Consider the following 21,024-nt stretch of genomic DNA (forward strand, 5'->3'; position numbering starts at 1 on the left):
CATCGGTGACGCTGTCCGCTGATCCGCTCACCATGAGCGGCATACTAGCAGGCTCGGAGGTGTCGAAAGCTTCGAACCTCTCGACAAAGGCTCAAATCGTCGAAGCAGGGACCGCCGCAAGCAGTTCATTACGAAGCAAAGTGTTGCTTCCCGTCGATATCATCCGCTCCCTCAAGCTGCAGACAGGCGATGTGGTCCTCGTAAAATCAGACGAATCTAGTAGGCCCAGCTTCACTGTTGGCACAGTATGGCCTTCTTTTGCGCTCGAGGCTGGCACTCTCTGCCTCCCTGTTGCTGCTCGGCTGGCGACGGGCTTCGAAGTAGGTCAGACTGTCTCCGTCGTTCCCCTTCAAGCAACTCAGTCCAAGACAACATTGCGGAAACCTCCAACAGCTGCCACCATTCAGCTCATCGTCTCGTCAGAGAGCGGGGCTTCTCCACCTGCTTTTGCAAGGCTGGGCAAGTCCGATCGTCAGATGCTCACGGTTCACGCGAAAGAGTGTCTGACCGATCTTGAATGCGTTCATGCAGGCCAACAGCTTTCATTGACCTTTCAAGGCGAGCTTTTACATTTCATCGTCTCTCGACTCACCGATGTCAATGGACAGCAGGGCTGGACCGTCTCGACATCCATTACATCAGATGCCACTCCGAAGGCCACGACGCAGGTCTGTGTAGTCGGTCGTACCTCGGACGTCACACTCTCTACCGCTGACGCATCACCCAATCACAACACAAGTCCAGCCTCCAATGTTGCGGCGAGCGCTGCTAGAGAGGATCCCTACTCCAAACTTGGAGGTCTAGACCGTCAAATTGCCGAAATAAAGACACTGATCGAGATGCCTCTTATGTCTCCCGAGATCTTCGTGCTGTACGGGCTCAAGCCACCCAAAGGAGTGTTGCTGTACGGTCCGCCTGGAACCGGAAAGACTTCGCTCGCACGAGCTGTGGCCGCTGCTACTGGCTCTTCCTACCTTACCATCAACGGTCCTGAGCTTTCATCCGCCTTTCATGGCGAGACGGAGTCGAAGCTTCGCAGCATCTTTCGTGAGGCCCGACGTAAGAGCCCTTGCATCATCATCATTGACGAGATCGATGCTCTTGCGCCGAGGCGGGAAGGCGGTTCAGGCGAGGGTGCGAACACAGATGGAGCTGGTGAAGTGGAGAGAAGAGTGGTCGCACAGCTGCTCACGCTGCTCGATGGAATGGAGGAGGCTGATGTTGAAGACGACGATGAAGCGCAACAGGACGAGGAGCTGGATTTGCGAAAGCCAATTGATACGGCAGCCGAGAGCGTAAAAGCTGCCAAGAAACCTGCTCGCGTTGTCGTCCTTGCTGCTACCAACAGACCCAACGCTATCGATCCAGCCTTGCGTCGTCCTGGCCGTCTGGATCGCGAGATTGAAATCGGCATCCCGACAGCAGCTGCTAGAGGCGAAATCATCCGAGCCCTGATCAGCACCGTTCCCCACGATCTGACTGCTGAGAAGATCGAAGAGCTTGCAAGCCGCACACATGGGTACGTAGGTGCGGACCTGTCGGCTCTGGTGCGAGAGGCAGGCATGCGCGCCGTACGTCGCACATTCGCCCGTCGCCAGTCGGCTTCAGATCAACTCGAGGCCAAGGTTCAGTCGATGTCACTTCAGTCTGCGCCTGCTGCCGCTAGCGTCGAAGCTTCGACGCTCGACAAGGTCACAGCAGCTGATTTGCAGGCCGCTTTGGTGCTCGTTCGACCCTCTGCCATGCGCGAGATCTTCCTCGAGCCACCGAAAATTTTCTGGTCCGACATCGCTGGCTCCTCTACGCCTTCCGTCGGAGGCTCTGGCGCTCTTTCTGCCAAGTCCGTTCAAGCTCAAGTGCGCGAGTTGGTCGAGTGGCCGATCAAACATTCTGCTGCCTTCTCCCGTCTGGGCATCTCTCCGCCTCGTGGCGTCCTCCTCTATGGACCACCAGGCTGTTCCAAGACACTTATTGCTCGCGCACTCGCCACAGAATCCGGACTCAACTTCCTCGCAGTCAAAGGTCCTGAGCTATACTCCAAGTACGTCGGCGAATCGGAGCGCGCCGTCCGCGACACTTTCAAGAAAGCTCGCGCAGCCGCCCCCAGCATCATCTTCTTCGATGAGATCGATGCCCTTTCCACGAGTCGTGATGGCGATTCCTCCAGTGGCGACGCTCTGAACAGTCGCATCATCGCAACACTGCTAAATGAAATGGACGGCATTGAGGCCATGTCAGATGTTATCGTCATTGGTGCTACGAATAGGCCTCAGTCTCTCGACCCGGCGCTGCTCCGTCCCGGAAGACTCGATAGACTTGTCTACGTAGGACCGCCCGATCACGAGGCTAGGAAGCAGATTCTGAGGTCAAGAATGGCGAAGATGGCAGTTTGTGCCGACCAGATTGATCTTGATAGACTCGGCCAAATGACCGAGGGCTGTTCGGGTGCCGAGGTAGTCTCGATCTGCCAGGAAGCTGGATTGCTTGCTATGGACGAAGACATCAACTGCCAAGCCGTGAGTGTTGACCATCCTTCCTCCTTGCTTTTGTCCTCGTGCGTTAGATCGAGCCTTGTTCTGACCCTCTTTGATTTTTTATTGATGACCTCACAGATCGAGCAACGTCATTTTGAAAGTGCTGCTTCTGCAGTCAAGCGTCGCATCACTTCCTTGATGATCCGACAGTACGAGTCTTGGAGGGACACCCTAGTCGTTTGATATCACCTCGCGACACGGACAGAAAGCCTCCGACCTTCACTTTCGCCTTCAAGAACCATACTGGCTCACACAGGCATTGAGAAGATCGGGATGCGAGAATTCTATTACCGTGACAGTTGAGAGACAGTGTATGTGCTAAATATGAGACCATTGCAGAACAAAGACAAAGAATGAGTGAAGTGCTATTGGGAGAAAGGAAGATGACGAGCTTAGTCGTCACCGTAAGCTGCAATCTTCTGTCACAGCAAGACAGAGCAGTAAGACTCTTCAATCTTGCTAGCGACCAACTGGCTGAAGATGGCGATGTAGAAGAGCACGAACGAGGAAGCAAATAGCCACCAGGGAGGATCGAGTTCTTCTCGGCCTCGCGCCTCACAGATATTCATTTCTATATGATTTGGGGTCTGTATACAGTCGCGTCCAAAATTGCCCGGCATCTAATTAATTTGATATGGTGTTCTCAGGTCCTTTTCATGATGATGACCAGTACCCTAGCCCTAGCCCTAGCCGGTGTGTCTTGCTTGCAGGCAACGCACAATTGCGCTCCGCCAAATTCGAAATTCACGCGACTGCGTTGACCCCCAACGCACTCGAAATTTACACTGCTCAAGTGCCGCAACGCAAACAAATTTATTTTTGCTGGAGCAGCGCAAATTGAGCAACGCACAGCTGGAGCAACGCACTCACAGCTGGAGCAACGCACTCACAGCTGGAGCAACGCACACTCTGCTGGAGCAACACAATCTGAGCAGCGCACAGCTCGAGAGCAACGCACTGTTCGAGAGCAACACACAGCTCAAGAGCAATGCACTGCTCGAGAACAACACACTGTTTGAGAGCAACGCACTCACAGCTGGAGCAACGCACACTCTGCTGGAGCAACGCAATCTGAGCAGCGCACAGCTCGAGAGCAACGCACTGTTCGAGAGCAACGCACAGCTCAAGAGCAACACACAGCTCAAGAGCAACGCACAGCTGGAGCAACGCAATCTGAGAAGCGCAATCTCATCAGCGAACTGCTGGACAGCGCACACTCTGTCGGAGCAGGGTTAGGGTTAGGGTACAAGGGCGTTCCTGGCGAGACCCTTGGAAACATGAAAACTGTACTAATGAGATATGTAGGGATACCCTAGGACTATGTGTATGCAAAGTCTCACGGTACCCTGTTCCGCGGTGGCTGAGATATGGGCCATCAAAGTTTGGTCACTAGGTTTGAACTTTGGTGAACCTAGGTAAACTTCAATGAAGCTGGGTAAACTTCAATGAACTGGGGTAAACTTCAATGAACCTAGGAAAACTTCAATGAACCTAGGTTAACATGAATGAACCTAGGTAAATGTTGATGAAGCCAGGCAAATGTTGGTGAAGCTAGGTAAACTTTGATGAAGCTAGGCAAACTTTGGTAAGCCTTGGTAAACCCCAGTACATCTATGTTCAATGTACCTCAATCTCTGTGAACCCCAGCAAACCCTAGCCCTAGCCCTAGCCCTAGCCGGTGTGTCTTGCTTGCAGGCAATGCACAATTGCGCTCCACCAAATTCGAAATTCACGCGACTGCATTGACCCCCAACGCACTCGAAATTTACACTGCTCAAGTGCTGCAACGCAAACAAATTTATTTTTGCTGGAGCAGCGCAAATTGAGCAACGCACAGCTGGAGCAACGCACTCACAGCTGGAGCAACGCACACTCTGCTGGAGCAACGCAATCTGAGCAGCGCACAGCTCAAGAGCAACACACAGCTCAAGAGCAACGCACAGCTGGAGCAACGCAATCTGAGAAGCGCAATCTCATCAGCGAACTGCTGGACAGCGCACACTCTGTCGGAGCAGCACAATTGAGAGGAGCGCAATTGAGAGGAGCGCAATCGAGAGGAGCGCAATCACGAGCAGAGCAGGAGAGAGGAGCACAATCGACAGTAGTGCAAGAGAGAGCAGAGCGAGAGAGAGGAGCGCAATTGAGAGGAGCGCAATCGAGAGGAGAGCAACCGAGAGGAGCGCAATCGGGAGCAGAGCAGCAGAGAGGAGCGCAATCAAGAGGAGCGCTCACTCTGCTGCAGCAGCGCAATCGAGAGGAGCGCAACCAAGAGGACCACAATCGACAGGAGCTCACTCGAGAGCATAGCAGGAGAGAGCAGGGCAATCGACAGGAGAGCAATCGAGAGACCAGCAGAAGAGAGGAGCGCAATTGACAGGAGTACAATCGACAGGAGCTCATTGCAGAGGAGCGCAATCCACAGGAGCGCAATCGAGAGCAGAGCAAGAGACAAAAGCGCAATTGAGAGCAGAGCAGGAGAGAGGAGCGCAATTGACAGGAGTTCAATCGACAGGAGTGCAAGAGAAAGAAGCGCAAGAGAGAGGTGAGCAATCGACAGAAGCACAATCAAAAGGTTAGGGTTAGGGTTAGGGTTACAAGGGTGTTCCCAGCGAGACCCTTGGAAACATGAAAACTGTACTAATGAGATATGTAGGGATACCCTAGGACTATGTGTATGCAAAGTCTCACGGTACCCTAGCCCTAGCCGGTGTGTCTTGCTTGCGGGCAACGCACAATTGCACTCCGCCAAAATCGAAATTCACGCGACTGCGTTGACCCCCAACGCACTCGAAATTTACACTGCTCAAGTGCTGCAACGCAAACAAATTTATTTTCGCTGGAGCAGCGCAAATTGAGCAACGCACAGCTGGAGCAACGCACTCACAGCTGGAGCAACGCACTCACAGCTGGAGCAACGCACACTCTGCTGGAGCAACACAATCTGAGCAGCGCACAGCTCGAGAGCAACGCACTGTTCGAGAGCAACACACAGCTCAAGAGCAATGCACTGCTCGAGAACAACACACTGTTTGAGAGCAACGCACTCACAGCTGGAGCAACGCACACTCTGCTGGAGCAACGCAATCTGAGCAGCGCACAGCTCGAGAGCAATGCACTGTTCGAGAGCAACACACAGCTCAAGAGCAACGCACTGCTCGAGAACAACACACTGTTTGAGAGCAACGCACTCACAGCTGGAGCAACGCACACTCTGCTGGAGCAACGCAATCTGAGCAGCGCACAGCTCGAGAGCAATGCAGAGCTCCAGCACAACTCTTGCACTTACACCCCACAACTACTCAGCCTTACAACACCTTTGTCGACATCATGAGCCTCCTTTGCACTCTTAGCCCTTTGTTCTTGCTGCCACTACTTCTCATCATCACCGCACAACATAATCACCACTTGTCTTCATCAGCTGTTGTTCTCTCTCATGCTCACACCTCACTACCACTCTGCCTTACAACACCTTTGTCGACATCATTTCTCTCTCACACTCACACCTCACTACCGCTCAGCCTTACAGCACCTTTGTCGACATCATTTCTCTCTCATGCTCACACCTCACTACCAATCAGCCTTGCAACACCTTTGTCAACATCATCAGCCTTTGTCCTTTATGCTCTCACACCTTTGTTGACATCATTAACCTTTGTTCTTACACTCTCACACCTTTGTCCTTTACGCTCTCACCCCTTTGTTCTTGCCACTGCTGCTTTTCTCACCATCACCACACATCACCATTGCCACTTGTTTCCTCCAGGCGTTTGCTCATCATCAATCCTTAGTCGATCTTCAACCCTTTGTTCTCATCATTGCTTTGTTGCACATCACCTTTCACATCACCGCCTGTACTCTATTCCCACACTCAGCAATCCAATGTTGTTGTTCCCCATCATCATTGTGTGTGTGTCTGCACATGCATCCTTTGACTTTGTCGTTGCCAACACCTGAGCTCCTCAGCATTAGCATATATACCAGCCCTCTTTCACAGCTATGGCAAGTCTCCTCAACACTCACATCTCTCAGCACCATACCACACCAGCAACATCTAGCTCTTCTTGCTGCTAACACCAACCACAATCTACAATGTCTCAATCATCTTCCATCTCCATTGGTGCCAGCATCAACACTGCTGCTGCAGTCAGGTACGTGCTATTATCCTCTTCCTTTGCCTGTTCCTATTGATCTCCAACTGACCAGTCTCTGTCTCTTACCAAGCTTTGCTGTCACTGTCACAGTAGCAGCATCAACCCCTTCACTGAAAGCCAAGTTCCTCTTGCCATCATCAAGAACCTTGCAATGCACAGTGCCAATGCTCTTTCAAACCCTGATGATGCTTTCCCATCTCCAGTAGCTGATGACCTCACTCCTTCTGATGCCATTGACAGTGATGATGACTTGTATGTACACTGCTTCTCTCTCCAGTGTATCTTCTTGATCAGCATCAACTGACATCACTTGTGCTATCTATGCTCTCCTTGTCATCAACAGCACTTTGCCGCTCCCTGCTGCCAACCAGACTGCTCTTGCTGCTCCAGTTGATCTGAAGGTTGCCAACCAGCTTTGCAGCTTCTGCCTCTGCCTCCTCCAGCACCCTTCTCTTCTCCTCTGCACTTGCCCTGAGTGCACTCACCACCTGCCGCTCATCCCAACCTATGCCAATGTGTCTCAGCACCTCAAGTCCCACCATCATCCGCTCACCAAGACTGGCATCAAGCTGTTGGAGGAGACACTCCTTACTCTTGACCTTGTCAGCCCTGCTACTGTCAGCATCAACACCAATCTACTCCCCATCAACCTCATCAAGGAGCTTGATACATTTGATGGCTACTGTTGCAGTATCTGCGAGTATGCTGTCAAGTCGAGCTCCTCTGCATACAAGCACCAGTGCAGCAGCCATGATGGCAAGGCTTCTGTCATCCACCCTGTTCTCATTCAGCCCATCTTCACCAGTGGTCCCTTCACCTGCTATGTGTGGGTCTTCAACAGCAAGCTCGAGCCTACACCCCCTCCTGTTGCCTTCAACATCAACACAGAGGAGGTGTCATGGATGCGCAGAAGCTGGAAGACCATGAGGGGAGATGCGCAGAAGCTAGAAGATCCGTCAAGCTCAAATGAAGGGAGCGCAGGAGTCAAGGGATCGGGCGGAGTGTGGGATTTGGAGCAGAGTCCACTGAGATCGGTAATAGGATCGACTCTATGACAGATCTCATCGAGATCGGCAGGAAGGACGATGGTACTACGAGCCAGGATCAGCTCGAGGGAAGATGGTACTATGGATCCCACCAGAATCGGTAATAGGAGAGACCCTATCACAGATGCCGCGGAGATCAGCTATAGGAATGGGCGTACCACGAGCTTCTGGGGGGGGAGCGGGACCAAGCGCCGCCAAGAGGGGGACCGAGCTCAGGAGCATGCAGCTGGGGGCCACTCAGGGGCACACAAGATAGGGGACCGTCGCCGGTCGGAGGAAGGAGGGCTGTGTAAGAGAAACCGGCAAGGAGGACAGAAGGAGGAGGACCAGTGTTGAAGAAGTCGACACAGCTCAGGAGGCACAGGGGTGCCGAGCAAGCAGGGTAGCAAGGGGGAGGAGCAGTGTCGGAGGAGTCGACACAGCTCAGGAGGACAGGAGTGGTACTAGAGGGCCCCTGTACAGTACTCGACGAAGAGGGTACTCTCTGGAGAGAGAGAGCAGGAGCAGCGTCGATGGCGACGCTGTGACGAGGTATATAGCCATGCCCTCTCGTCATCAGAGGTTGAGTGGATCCTCATCCACTCTACACATACCATAACTAGTTATCACTTCAACATAAGTATATATTAGTTCCAGTCAGTATAGTAGCAATCACACAAGGTTGCTCCTCCTTGTAGTGTGTGTGTCGTATCACCACTACCTGACGTCCGAAGGCGGTTCACAGCAACCAGCGGTCCGGATATAGAGAGAACCGAAGGCAGTAGTCCACTGCGGTCCGGGGATCACTCCAAGCATCAGTCAACACACTGGACACTCGTGTCGACTTCATCAAACCTTACCAACACCAGATCCCTGGTGTCATCATCAAGTTCACACCGTGATTGATCGTGCCGAGCTACCTCTGGACGGGGTGTCCGACAGTGGTCAGTCGAAATCTGCAATAGCATTAACCCAACTGTAGATTCGAGCGAGAAAGGTAATAGAGACGGCTCTACTGCATATCTCGTGAAGAATCGCAATACCACCGGCGCTGCCGCATAACTCGGCAGAATTGGTGATAGTATTGATACAACTACTGATCCCAGGTTTCAGGCGCGCGACCCCTGACATTAGAGTGGATCGTTCAAGCAGCACCCCACGATCACGATGACAGACCAAGGCCTCAACGATAAGCTCGACCGGCTCCTAGTACTATTGGAAGCCCAACTCGAGCTCACCAGGCAAGGCCAACGAGAAGAGCGTCTTCGTCGCGCTCATCTAGGCGGAGAAGAGACGATTGAGTTCTCACCATCGGGAGAGCAGGTAGGAGGTGACGAATCCATGATAGGAGATCCCCAAACTCCTACACCGACTCCACGACCAGGACGATCGGTCTCGTTCGCTGGGGCAGAAGGGCAGGACGACATCAATTATGAAAAGTATGCCTCACCCACCGGGCCAAAGTATCTCAAACCCAGGGTAGATCCGTATAGCAGGACTGGGACGGAACCTTATGTCCCAGGCTCGGAGGAGGACCCTAGCGTATTGGCGGACCTCTGTCGATCAAAGCCAATCGCCACACCCTTCCCGAAGTTCAACCCACGAGACGTGGAGATATTCATTCTCGAAGCCGAAGCCTGGTTTAAGTTTAACCAGGTGTATGAGCAAACAAGAATGATCAACCACATGGGCTCTCAGTTGGAAGGGAATGCACGGGAGTGGTGGACCTCCAAGCTCCGAATTGACAGGGCACGGGAAGGAAGGTTATTCAATGACTGGCACTACTTTACAGAGCGGCTGTCAGAGCAATTCAATCCCCGGAACGCTAGGATGGAAGCCTACAACAAGCTGTTGGCCCTCAAACTCACTAGCGATGCACCCGGTGCCGCCACCCGCCATGTGGAATGTTTCAGAGACCTGGAGGGACAAGTCAACCTGGATGATAACGAACTCATCATCGACTTGTTCAGAGGCAGTCTCACACGTAGTCTGCAAGAAAAGTTTGAGCGTAACCCACCTGTAAAGAGGTGGGGATGGTACCGAGAGGTCGAAGATATCGACCGACAGAGAATGCTGCTACAGCAGTCCTCTACTAGGCACCCAAGCGTTGCGCCTCCACGACTGAGCCCAGGAATCCGACCAACACCAAACGCTCAGAGTTCATTCCCCGTTCGGCAACCGGCGCAAAGAAACTCCGCTCATACGCCGGCACTAATAACGGCAGGAAACCCGAGCAGACCAACCAATCGGCTGCTACCCCAGCAGTATGTACCGGGCCAGAGACAAGGAGGCCCCACCATACCAGGCAATAGCACTTGCCATATCTGCAAAGGCGTCGGACATTGGGCCAGAGACTGTCCAAGCAAGAAAGCGGACCCTCTGGGGCCACGACCTTCGGGTCCAAGAGTCATGGTAACCACGGAGGATCCCTTTGAAGAAGGGGCCACCGACTCAGGGGATGGGCATACAGGCAGCGCCGAAACGAGCGACCCCGATGACCTAGACTTCAGTCATTACCAAGTACCCATTGATGTTAGTCATGAGGAGCCCCAAGATGACGATGACGAGGGAAACGACAGTGGGGCGATGCACTGATGGCGTGCATGGCCCTACAAACCTCCTCGCCATCGTTGTGTATATATCAAGATTGCCAAATATGTTTCTCCACCAGCAAAGGAAAAGCAGTATTAGAGCTCACAGGAACGGTCCAAGACCATCCTGCTCGTATACTCGCCGACACCGGCGCTGGCTTGTCCATAGTTTCGGATTCCTTTATCAGTAAGTACCTAATACCCACAAAACCCTCAAAAACAAAATCGATTCATGGTGTCACTGGACACCAGCTCGTTATCAATAGCGCCGCAACCGTACAGGTGGTTATTGGCGAGCACAGCCTAGGTGTAGTAGAAGTATCGGTAGCCGATACCGCCGACTACGACCTTATATTGGGATTCACCGAGCTCAGAAGGCTCAAGCCCACCATACGATGGGACACAGGCCAGCTAGAGTTCAAGTCCCAGGACCGAACACAACCCCCTGAAGCCGCCGCAACTAGGGGTTTACAATCAAAACCGTCGAAATCGGTCATAGTAGCGGAACTGTCGCGGAATTCGACGAAAGCCGCCGCAACAGGCGAGCAAAAACAGGAGCTCGCCATAAGAGATAGCTTATCACCGATTTCAACGAGGTCTGTGGAAACAGGCTCCTACGAGGAAAAAATGGCACGGCCAACCCTGCATGGAAACGAGTTCGTCTCAGCGAAGCGCTTACTTCAGGCAGCTTTAGAGGACGGACCCATAGGGTTCATGCTATTGGAAGTACCGCCCCCATCACTCCCGGCCTTCGGTTTCGTTCCTACCGGCGCCGATAAAGGAGTAGAGATGGAGGTTGAGATCGAGAAGAAGGTGACGGCAGCGGATATACCAAAGCCGTACCAACACTTTCGCGATGTGTTCGACGAGGTGGAAGCGGACAGACTTCCCCAGCACACCGAACATGATCTTCACCTTGAACTAATGGAAGGAAGTCGACCGCCGCAAGGCCCGTTGTATCTCAAAGGGCCTAAAGAAATGTCTGAATTGAGGAAGTATCTGGATGAGAACCTCATGAAGGGGTTCATACGACCGTCGAAGAGCCCAGCCAGGTCACCTGTGCTCTTCGTACCTAAGAAGGACGGAGGTCTCAGGCTTTGTGTGGACTATCGGGGTCTCAATGAGATTACGGTCAAGAACAGGGCCCCGTTGCCTCTCATCGAGGAACAACTGTTCCTGCTCCGAAAGGCGAAGATCTATTCCAAGCTAGATCTCCGGGCGGCCTACAACCTCATTCGCATTGCGAAAGGAGATGAATGGAAAACCGCGTTTGGTACACAACTGGGACTATACGAGTACCTAGTGATGCCATTCGGGCTAGCAAACGCACCAGCCCATTTCCAATCGTTCATCAATGTCATCTTCCGAGACATCATCGGAGTATACGTTGTTGTATACCTGGATGACTTCCTCATCTTCAGTGACACGGAAGAAGCACACGTACGACATGTCACTGAAGTTCTCACCCGTCTGAGAAACAATAGGCTGTTTGCTAAACTGTCGAAGTGTGAGTTCCACACCACGACAGTAGAGTTTCTAGGGTACATTATCAAACCCACAGGGGTGGAGATGGATCCTGAGAAAGTACGGACAGTCAAGGAGTGGCCAATGCCGGAATCAATCCATGATATCCAAAGATTCCTTGGCTTTGCCAACTTTTACAGGCGATTCATTGCTCACTTTGCTCGAATCGCCAAGCCGCTAACATCACTGGTGAAACCGACTGAACGCTTCAAGAAGTTTGAGTTGCCGGAAGAAGCTCGACAAGCTTTCCACAAACTCATCCAAGCGTTCACGACGGCCGGAGTACTTCGTCACTTCAATTACCACCTTCCTACAAGGCTGGAAACAGATGCAAGTGACTTTGCCATCGCTGGAGTGCTCAAACAGGAGCATGAGGGACGTTGGCACCCGGTAGCGTTTTATTCAAGGAAGATGTCGTCGGCTGAGAAAAACTACGAGATCCACGACAAGGAGCTCCTAGCAGTAGTCGCCTGCCTCACTCAGTGGCGACACATGCTAGCAGGACTTCCAAGTCAGTTAGTCATCCTCACGGATCACGAAGCGCTCAAGTACTTTAAGTCGCAACGACGTATCACTGGCCGACAAGCCAGATGGGCGGTATTGTTAGCCGATTTCGACTTCGTGCTACAATATAGGCCAGGGGACAAGGGTGGCGAACCTGATGCTCTCACCAGACGAGCTGATATGCAGCCGGTCGGCGAAGAGCGGGAGCACAACGTTCGGCAACTACTGCCCCCCCGAGTGTTTGAACAAGTCAAAAACGAAATCGCGACAGGGAGCGAGTTACGGCAGATTTCAGCCGAAAACGTAATAGCAAGCATGATATTGCCGAGTTCAGCAGAATCGGTTCTAACTGCATGCTCAGGCGACGATTCCGTATCAGTGGCCCCTGTCCTCACGATGGAATCTATAGCCACGAAAGGAATCAAAGATCTGGCCAGAATCTTCCAGCCTCTGGATTCAGAGCTGCAGGAGATTCATCTAAGAAAGCCGTTCGAGATCAGAGACGCCCTATGGTATAGTGGCGGGCGGTTGGTCATCCCCAAGGTAACGATGCCAGGGAGAACCAATCACCGCCAGTCTCGAAGTGCCAAAGAAGTTGATGGACAGTCGTTGTCGGTGGAACACTTGCGATTCATGGTCATGTCTCAATGTCACGATGGCATCACAGCTGGACATGTGGGGCGGGATGCCACCATTAAGTCGGCCCAACGACACTATTGGTGGCCAAACATGTCAGCTTGGATTGCTGATTATGTGGCAAGTTGCCAAGTGTGTGCCAGATACAAGGCCCCTCGCCATCGCCCATATGGCTTGCTGCAGCCACTTGCTACCCCGGACAGGCCATGGGGCTCTATATCCTTGGACTTCATTGAAGGATTACCACCCTCAAAGGGATACGATTCAATCCTGGTCATTGTCGACAGATTGACCAAGTTTGCTATCCTGGCCCCTACATACAAAACAGTCACAGCGAAACAGACTGCTGTGCTGCTATGGGGAAATCTGGTTAGACACTTTGGTTACCCAGATCACATGGTTTCGGACCGAGGCAGGCAGTTCATCTCAGGAGCATGGAAAGCATTTGCCGATCAAATGGGCATGAAACATTCACTCAGCACTGCTTATCACCCTCAAACGGATGGACAAACGGAAAGGGTCAATCAGGTAGTCGAGCAGTACCTTCGTATGTACTGCAACTATGAACAGAATGACTGGGCCGGCTTGCTCAACACTGCAGCGTTTGTGTACAACAATACCGTACACAATAGCATCGGTGTCTTGCCGTTCTTTGCATGTTATGGATGGAACCCGAAAGCCCATCCTGACATCCCTCAACATCTAGGAGTGAACAACCCCGATCGTTCTGAGTACTTGCTAGATGGTAAAGAGCGCTGCAAGTACCTTCAAGAACAGATAAGGGAGGCACAGCGTCGTACGGTTGACCATTATAACCGGAGACACAAGGACATAGAATTCAAGGTTGGCGACATGGTTTATATCAACCGCAAGAACTGGAAAACGAGATGGCCCACACCAAAGCTGGACACCCGGTTCGCAGGACCTTATCCAGTACAAGAACGGGTGGGCCGACGAGCCTATAGAATCACATTGCCAGCAAACCTCAGAGTTCATGATGTGTTCCATGTGTCCTTGCTCGAACCAGCAAGGAATAGTTCCATTCCTCAGCGATCGACACAACCAATCGTACCATCACTACCAGACGAGGATCTGGACTTCGAAGTTGAAGCCATTGTCGGCAAGCGTTCACACAACGGGGCGACACAATACAAGGTGCTTTGGAGGGGGTACCCAGAGGAGGCTGCCTCTTGGGAACCATTGTTGCATCTCAACTGCCCTGACCTCATCCGGGAGTATGAGGTTTCGGCGAGGGGACGAGACTAAACAAGCACGAGGGGAAGGAGAAATTGGTAAGAAGGGGAGAAATTGGTAAGAAGGGTGTTAGAACCGATTTGAGCGAAAAAGGTGAGAGTAAAGGCGCTATTACGGATTATGCGGGAATCTGTCATAGTACTAATGGTATGGCAGATTTGGAAACTACTCTCACCATACGAGAGGAGGGTCAAGAGCATGGTACTCAACAGCCAGGCTCATAATCAACCTCACAAGAGTCAGGTCACAGACTCAAAAAGTCGTCAAGAAGTACAGGCAAGTAAGAATTACAGGGATGTCGCTATATGTCGACATACCCGGATGGGACACGAGGAGCAGCAAGGGCCGCGCGGGTCCACCGCTCATTGACCGTGGGCTCCACCCACAAATCAATTGGGTCCGGAGGACCGCCAGACTCGGTGACCGACTCATGAGGCTGGCGCTCAGAGTACAACTGGTCCTGACGCTCAACAAAGAGTTGGAGCGCCCGGAGAATGGAACTTACCAATTCCGGCCGGCGAAGATGAAAGACCACCCGCATCGCGGTCACCCAGCCGCCACTCATGACTGGGTCGAAAGTTCGCTCTTCCGAACGAATAAGACCTGGACCGTCTCCACCCGCCACGGTCAAGTGGGCCCGCTCTGCCTGATGCGAGCCCCGGGGCTGCAGGTTGGGGGTCCCATCGCCAGGATATTCCATACCCGGATGGGCAGGAATGACACGCTCGCAGTGACCCAGTCCGGCGAGGTAGCAGTGCGTACACGCACGAGGAATTCGGTTGCGCTCACCAAACGGGTTGGTGAAGGCGGAAGCAAAGCAACTATAGGAGGTAGGTAAGAGAGGGTCAGTATCAGTCGGACCAGGGGAAACAGGGGAAAGAAGGGGGGAACTCACGGAATACCCAGGTTGAAGCACCGGCGGCATTGCCAACTAGGCCATGGCATGCAGCTTTCGGTCAGGCGCGACATGGCCAGGCGATGCAAGCGGCGCTCGGGGATCGAACCATGAGGCACATCCCAAGCCAAGGGGTAGTGCCGGTCCGCGATCCGGGCCACGAGGTCGGCGACGACGAACCTCTCAGCCCAACCAGCGATCTCACCATTTGTTGGAAGGTGGTGATCGGGAGGAGGGGGAGGAGGAGAGTGACGATTCCTCCACCGAGGAGGAGGCGTCAACGGCTGAACCTCCAGCCGATAAACGGGAGTACCCTGCCGGGGGGCATCCAGGATCGAGTCGACGACCTCGTTGGCCGTCGGAGGAGGAGTTGGCGTTCTGGTTAACTCGGCCTCCCAGAGTGCCTGGCGCTCGGGAGTGGTCAGCTCCCGAGGAGGCCTGTGGGCGTCCACCTCGTAAAGGTCAGGACGAGGAGGCGACGCCGGGGAATAATCTTCGCCTGCCCGGGCAGGCACAGCGAGAGCAGGAGGGGGGGACCCCGACTGACCGGAGACGACAGTGTCGTCACCCACCCCCAAGAAAAGCGGCTCCAGTGGAGAAGCAGGAACCGCCAGGGAATCGAGAGGATCGACCAGGCGGGCTGGCACGGGCGAAGCAGGAGGCTCGGCTGCAGGAGCCGAGTTGTCACGAGGACGAAGCCGGACGACAATCTGACGACGTCTAGGAGGGGGAGGAGGAGTACTTGCGGACGCCCGTGAGCGAGTATGGTAGGGTGGATTCGTCATGCTGGAAATGGGTGGGGGGCAATGACAAAAAGGCAGGAAGTTGGTGGTATGGGACAGGCATGGTGCAAGACTTGCCTCGACGGAGCTCGGCTCTTAAGCGGGGGGTAATGTCATGGATGCGCAGAAGCTGGAAGACCATGAGGGGAGATGCGCAGAAGCTAGAAGATCCGTCAAGCTCAAATGAAGGGAGCGCAGGAGTCAAGGGATCGGGCGGAGTGTGGGATTTGGAGCAGAGTCCACTGAGATCGGTAATAGGATCGACTCTATGACAGATCTCATCGAGATCGGCAGGAAGGACGATGGTACTACGAGCCAGGATCAGCTCGAGGGAAGATGGTACTATGGATCCCACCAGAATCGGTAATAGGAGAGACCCTATCACAGATGCCGCGGAGATCAGCTATAGGAATGGGCGTACCACGAGCTTCTGGGGGGGGGAGCGGGACCAAGCGCCGCCAAGAGGGGGACCGAGCTCAGGAGCATGCAGCTGGGGGCCACTCAGGGGCACACAAGATAGGGGACCGTCGCCGGTCGGAGGAAGGAGGGCTGTGTAAGAGAAACCGGCAAGGAGGACAGAAGGAGGAGGACCAGTGTTGAAGAAGTCGACACAGCTCAGGAGGCACAGGGGTGCCGAGCAAGCAGGGTAGCAAGGGGGAGGAGCAGTGTCGGAGGAGTCGACACAGCTCAGGAGGACAGGAGTGGTACTAGAGGGCCCCTGTACAGTACTCGACGAAGAGGGTACTCTCTGGAGAGAGAGAGCAGGAGCAGCGTCGATGGCGACGCTGTGACGAGGTATATAGCCATGCCCTCTCGTCATCAGAGGTTGAGTGGATCCTCATCCACTCTACACATACCATAACTAGTTATCACTTCAACATAAGTATATATTAGTTCCAGTCAGTATAGTAGCAATCACACAAGGTTGCTCCTCCTTGTAGTGTGTGTGTCGTATCACCACTACCTGACGTCCGAAGGCGGTTCACAGCAACCAGCGGTCCGGATATAGAGAGAACCGAAGGCAGTAGTCCACTGCGGTCCGGGGATCACTCCAAGCATCAGTCAACACACTGGACACTCGTGTCGACTTCATCAAACCTTACCAACACCAGATCCCTGGTGTCATCATCAAGTTCACACCGTGATTGATCGTGCCGAGCTACCTCTGGACGGGGTGTCCGACAGTGGTCAGTCGAAATCTGCAATAGCATTAACCCAACTGTAGATTCGAGCGAGAAAGGTAATAGAGACGGCTCTACTGCATATCTCGTGAAGAATCGCAATACCACCGGCGCTGCCGCATAACTCGGCAGAATTGGTGATAGTATTGATACAACTACTGATCCCAGGTTTCAGGCGCGCGACCCCTGACAGGAGGATGCAGCTTTCAAGGAGCAGCTGGAAGCATTCTTTGCCAAGGATGCAGAGCTAATGGCAAAGGCAGATCTGGACATGGAGGGCATTCAACCACGAACTGTGACTGGCAATCTCAGCCCATGGCTCAAGCAGCTAGGCTGGCAGGAGTACTGGGCTGGCAAGCCAGTGGCAGCCATTGGTTCCCTTGGCTGCAACCCTCACAAGTGGCCAGGTGCCCACCAGGACTTCCTTCACTGGCTGCTTGGCATGACACAACAGTGTACACAGCAGTGGATGGAGGCACTTCTTCAATCTGGCCGCCAGGTGCAGCAAACCTTCCATGCCTTTGACAACACCCCTAGCCATCCATACTCCCTTGATCAACCCACAGTCATCAAGCGTGCTGACTGCTGGGCAATGCTCATCACCATGCTGGCTCATGTCATGCTAGATGGCAAGGTTCTTGGCTACTATGGTGATGATGATCAGGATGCACACCTTGGCATCAGTGAACAGCTTGCAGGGCTCATTGAGGACCTTCAGGACCTCTTCCATGATCCCAATCTGGATGTTGACATCTCCATGCATCCTGATGTGGTTTTGCAAGCATTTAGTGGCATCCAGTTGATCAGTGTCTACCTCATCACCCAAGATCCTCCTGCCTATGGTGAGCTGGAACGTCTTCCTCTGCTATGCACCTTCCTCCACCTCTGCCTCTCTCCTGATGGCACATCCAAGCCGGTCAATACAGCAACCTCGATCCTGGCCAACTTGGAGTTTGCATTCTGTGCAGTGATGCATCACCACCTTCTCCACCCAGAGCATGGCACTCTCATTGGCAAGCCAGTCCCAGAGATCAACAAGGGGGTTCAAGCAGTTATGAAGTGTTACCTGTTCAACAACAGCTACTCGGCAAGTGCTCATCTGCAATCCCTTCTCTGCTATGGGACCAAGCTGGCTAAGGATGATGGTGGCAGCCTCTACTTCCGGTGGTCTGAGGATAGGAAGCTGGTGACTTATGGCACCAACACAATCAAGATCAGCCGCCTTCACACCCTTGTCCAAGGCACCTTGGACCGTGCCACCTCTCTGTTGGAGCAGCTGCTGCTGAAGGATGGTGCCTTGTCCGAGCATGTGGATCTGTCTACATACAAGGACCACTTCTGCAACAGGGAGCCAGGCTACAGCTTTGTTACTGCTACAAAGCAAGATACTGGCACCTTTTGCCTCCGTCAGGCTCTCAAAGGCTTTCCTCAGCATCAACCACTCCTTGATACTTGCTCAGCAGAGCCAGAGTTTGACACGGCTGCTGCCCATGCCTACTTTGCCCTTCACAATGAGTTCAACAAGCTCCTTGCTGTGCTCATTGAGCTCACCAGTGGTCTGCTGGCAAGAGGCACAGAGCTGGTCAAGCTGCAGCACACCAACACATTGGTCAGCCAGCGCAACCTCTTCCTTGCTGATGGTCACTTTGTCACTGTGCTTGCCAGCAACAAGGGCAAAGGTCCATCCAAGCTCATCCCTCGCTTCCTCCCTCATGCTGTTGGCCAGCTGGTGCTCTTTTACGTCATGGAGGTAGTGCCTTTCCTGCACCTCCTCTTCAACTCGGTAGAAGTTGCATGGGAGCCAAGTGCTCTCCTCCTTGTCAATCACAGGGGTCAGCCATGGCAGACCAATGACATCAGCAAGACATTACAGAGTCTTTGTCAGGAGTTTGTTGGCCCATCAGCAAGTTCTCTCCACATACGCAACTGGCGGCAGCTGTCAGTCAGCATTGACAAGGTGCTCATCTGGCCTGGCCTTCCCTCAGATGAGTATGCTGACCATTCTCACGACTTGCAAGCTGGTCACTCCACGTCTACTGCTCAGCAGCACTATGGTCTGGACAGCAGCATGCTACTTGAACTGACACAGGAGAGCTTGGATTGTATGCTCTCTGTCTCCAAGAGGTGGCATGCATTCTGGTGTCTGGCTTCACGCTACCAGGGTGCTGTGCAGCCATTGGATGCAGCAGCACCTCCTCAGGCAGGCTCTGCATGTGTCAATGCTGCCTTGCCTGTGGATCTCAAGCGCAAGTTGGACAAGTTGGACAAGTTGGAGGAAGATGTCCAGCACATCAGGAGAAAGGTGGAGGAGAAGCCATCTGCTTCCCTTGCAAACATCATCCCTCCTGTTGTCGAGAACCACCGTTCAGCTGTAATACCTCCTGTGGTCAGAAAAGCTCTCTTCAAGGTCACTGGTAGCCACTGTACCAAGACAGTGGAGCAGGCATATGCACTCAATGCCATTCACAGGTGTGAGTCACCACTGATCATTGTCATGGCAACAGGCACTGGCAAGTCTGCACTCTTCATGACACCTCTGTTTTGGCTTCCTCCTACCTCGGTGGTGGTGGTGGTTGTACCATTCATTGCGCTCATGGAGGACCTACTGGAGCAATGCAAGCTTGTTGGGATCATTGCAAGCAAGTGGTCTGGGTACAACTGTGCCAAGAAGGTGGAGGGAAGTCAGCTTGTGTTGGTGGCTGCAGAGAATTGCTACAACGAGCACTTTGGCAGCTGGGCACAGGAGATGGTGGAGCAAGAGTGCCTGGCAGCCATCTTCTTTGATGAGTGTCATGTCTGCATCACACAAGACTCCTTCCAGCCATCAATGGCAAAGATCAAGCAACTGATCACCACTGTTCCAGTGCCTCAGTACTTCCTCACTGCCACCCTGCAGCCAAGCCTCCTGTTGACCTTCAAGGCTGCACTTTGTCTCCCACAAGATGGCACTGGTATCATCCGTGCTGCTACCAACTGCAACAACATTGCCTACTCTGTTCAATGGCTGCCATCCTCTGCAACCATGGACTTTTACTTCCAGCAGCTTCTCCGATCCCATCCCCATGGCTCCATCATGGTCATCTGCCGTTCAAGGATAGCTGCCGAGACTACAGCCAGGTTGCTGAGTTGCCAGTGTATCTGGTCAGAAATGGATCAGGCAGACAAAAAGGCTATCCTCTTGTCATGGCTTGCCTCTTCAGCAGCAGAGATGGATAACAGCAAGCGTGTCTTGGTGGGCACAACAGCCATTGGCACTGGCATCAATCCTCAGCATGTCAGCTTGGTTGTGCACATGGGTGGAGCATATGATATGGTCAGCTATGTGCAGGAGTCAGGATGTGCTGGCAGGAGTGGTCAGCCAGCCAAGGCAGTGATGATAGTCTATGATGGTGTACAGTTGGAGGACAAGGTTGATCTGTATGTCAAGGAGAAGGTGTGCAGACGTGTAGCTATCTCTAGCTACATGGATGGCATGCCCCTCACCTGTCTCAGTCAGCCAGATCTTGCTCTCTGTGACCTCTGCAGTCAATGTGTTGCAGGTGATGCAAAGACTCTGCCAAATCCAATGACATCTATCAACACACCTCCAAGGTCTGACAAGTCTGAGCATTATCAACAAACTGCCTCAGCTGCTTCATCTTTGCTCTGTCCAGCCAATGCAGCAATGTCTCTACCTCCTTCTCTGCAGAAGATACAGTATCAGCAGGGCATGGCCGATCTCAGCTCACTGGCTCAGCATCCAAGTAATGCTGCCAAGAGCCCTGTCGACATCCCCTCCACCATTGATCTTCTCCACAAGTTGTCCAAGCAGTGCTCCCTCTGCTACCTCTTTGGTCATCGGCATAGCTGCATTGGAAAGCATGGTGCTGACCATGCCTTCATATTGTGCAAGTGTTGGCCCCTGATTGAGGCATGCATGCCTCAGTGGCATGAAGGTCAGATCAACG

General features: G+C 53.2%; 4 protein-coding genes across 4 annotated transcripts; all 4 read left to right on the forward strand.

Annotated features, from left to right (window-relative positions):
• Positions 1-32: 32 nt before the first annotated feature.
• UHO2_04393 (uncharacterized protein) lies at positions 33-2,717 on the forward strand (the record flags this gene model as incomplete). The annotated part of the gene is made up of 2 exons (XM_041556066.1): positions 33-2,516; positions 2,613-2,717. The coding sequence occupies 2 exons, from the start codon at positions 33-35 to the stop codon at positions 2,715-2,717; spliced, it is 2,589 nt and encodes an 862-aa protein (XP_041412000.1).
• A 3,906-nt stretch (positions 2,718-6,623) lies between these two features.
• On the forward strand, positions 6,624-7,740 carry UHO2_04394 (uncharacterized protein; the record flags this gene model as incomplete). The annotated part of the gene is made up of 3 exons (XM_041556067.1): positions 6,624-6,682; positions 6,776-6,937; positions 7,029-7,740. 3 exons carry the CDS (start codon positions 6,624-6,626, stop codon positions 7,738-7,740), a joined length of 933 nt encoding a protein of 310 aa, XP_041412001.1.
• A 1,137-nt stretch (positions 7,741-8,877) lies between these two features.
• Positions 8,878-14,231, forward strand: UHO2_04395 (uncharacterized protein; the record flags this gene model as incomplete). Its single annotated transcript, XM_041556068.1, has 2 exons — positions 8,878-10,288; positions 10,387-14,231. 2 exons carry the CDS (start codon positions 8,878-8,880, stop codon positions 14,229-14,231), a joined length of 5,256 nt encoding a protein of 1,751 aa, XP_041412002.1.
• A 3,096-nt stretch (positions 14,232-17,327) lies between these two features.
• Positions 17,328-20,824, forward strand: UHO2_04396 (uncharacterized protein; the record flags this gene model as incomplete). The annotated part of the gene is made up of 2 exons (XM_041556069.1): positions 17,328-20,568; positions 20,766-20,824. 2 exons carry the CDS (start codon positions 17,328-17,330, stop codon positions 20,822-20,824), a joined length of 3,300 nt encoding a protein of 1,099 aa, XP_041412003.1.
• Between the last annotated feature and the right edge of the window lie 200 nt (positions 20,825-21,024).

Source organism: Ustilago hordei (genome assembly GCF_900519145.1).
Source record: "Ustilago hordei strain Uho2 genome assembly, contig: UHO2_contig_08, whole genome shotgun sequence".
NCBI lineage: Eukaryota > Fungi > Basidiomycota > Ustilaginomycetes > Ustilaginales > Ustilaginaceae > Ustilago > Ustilago hordei.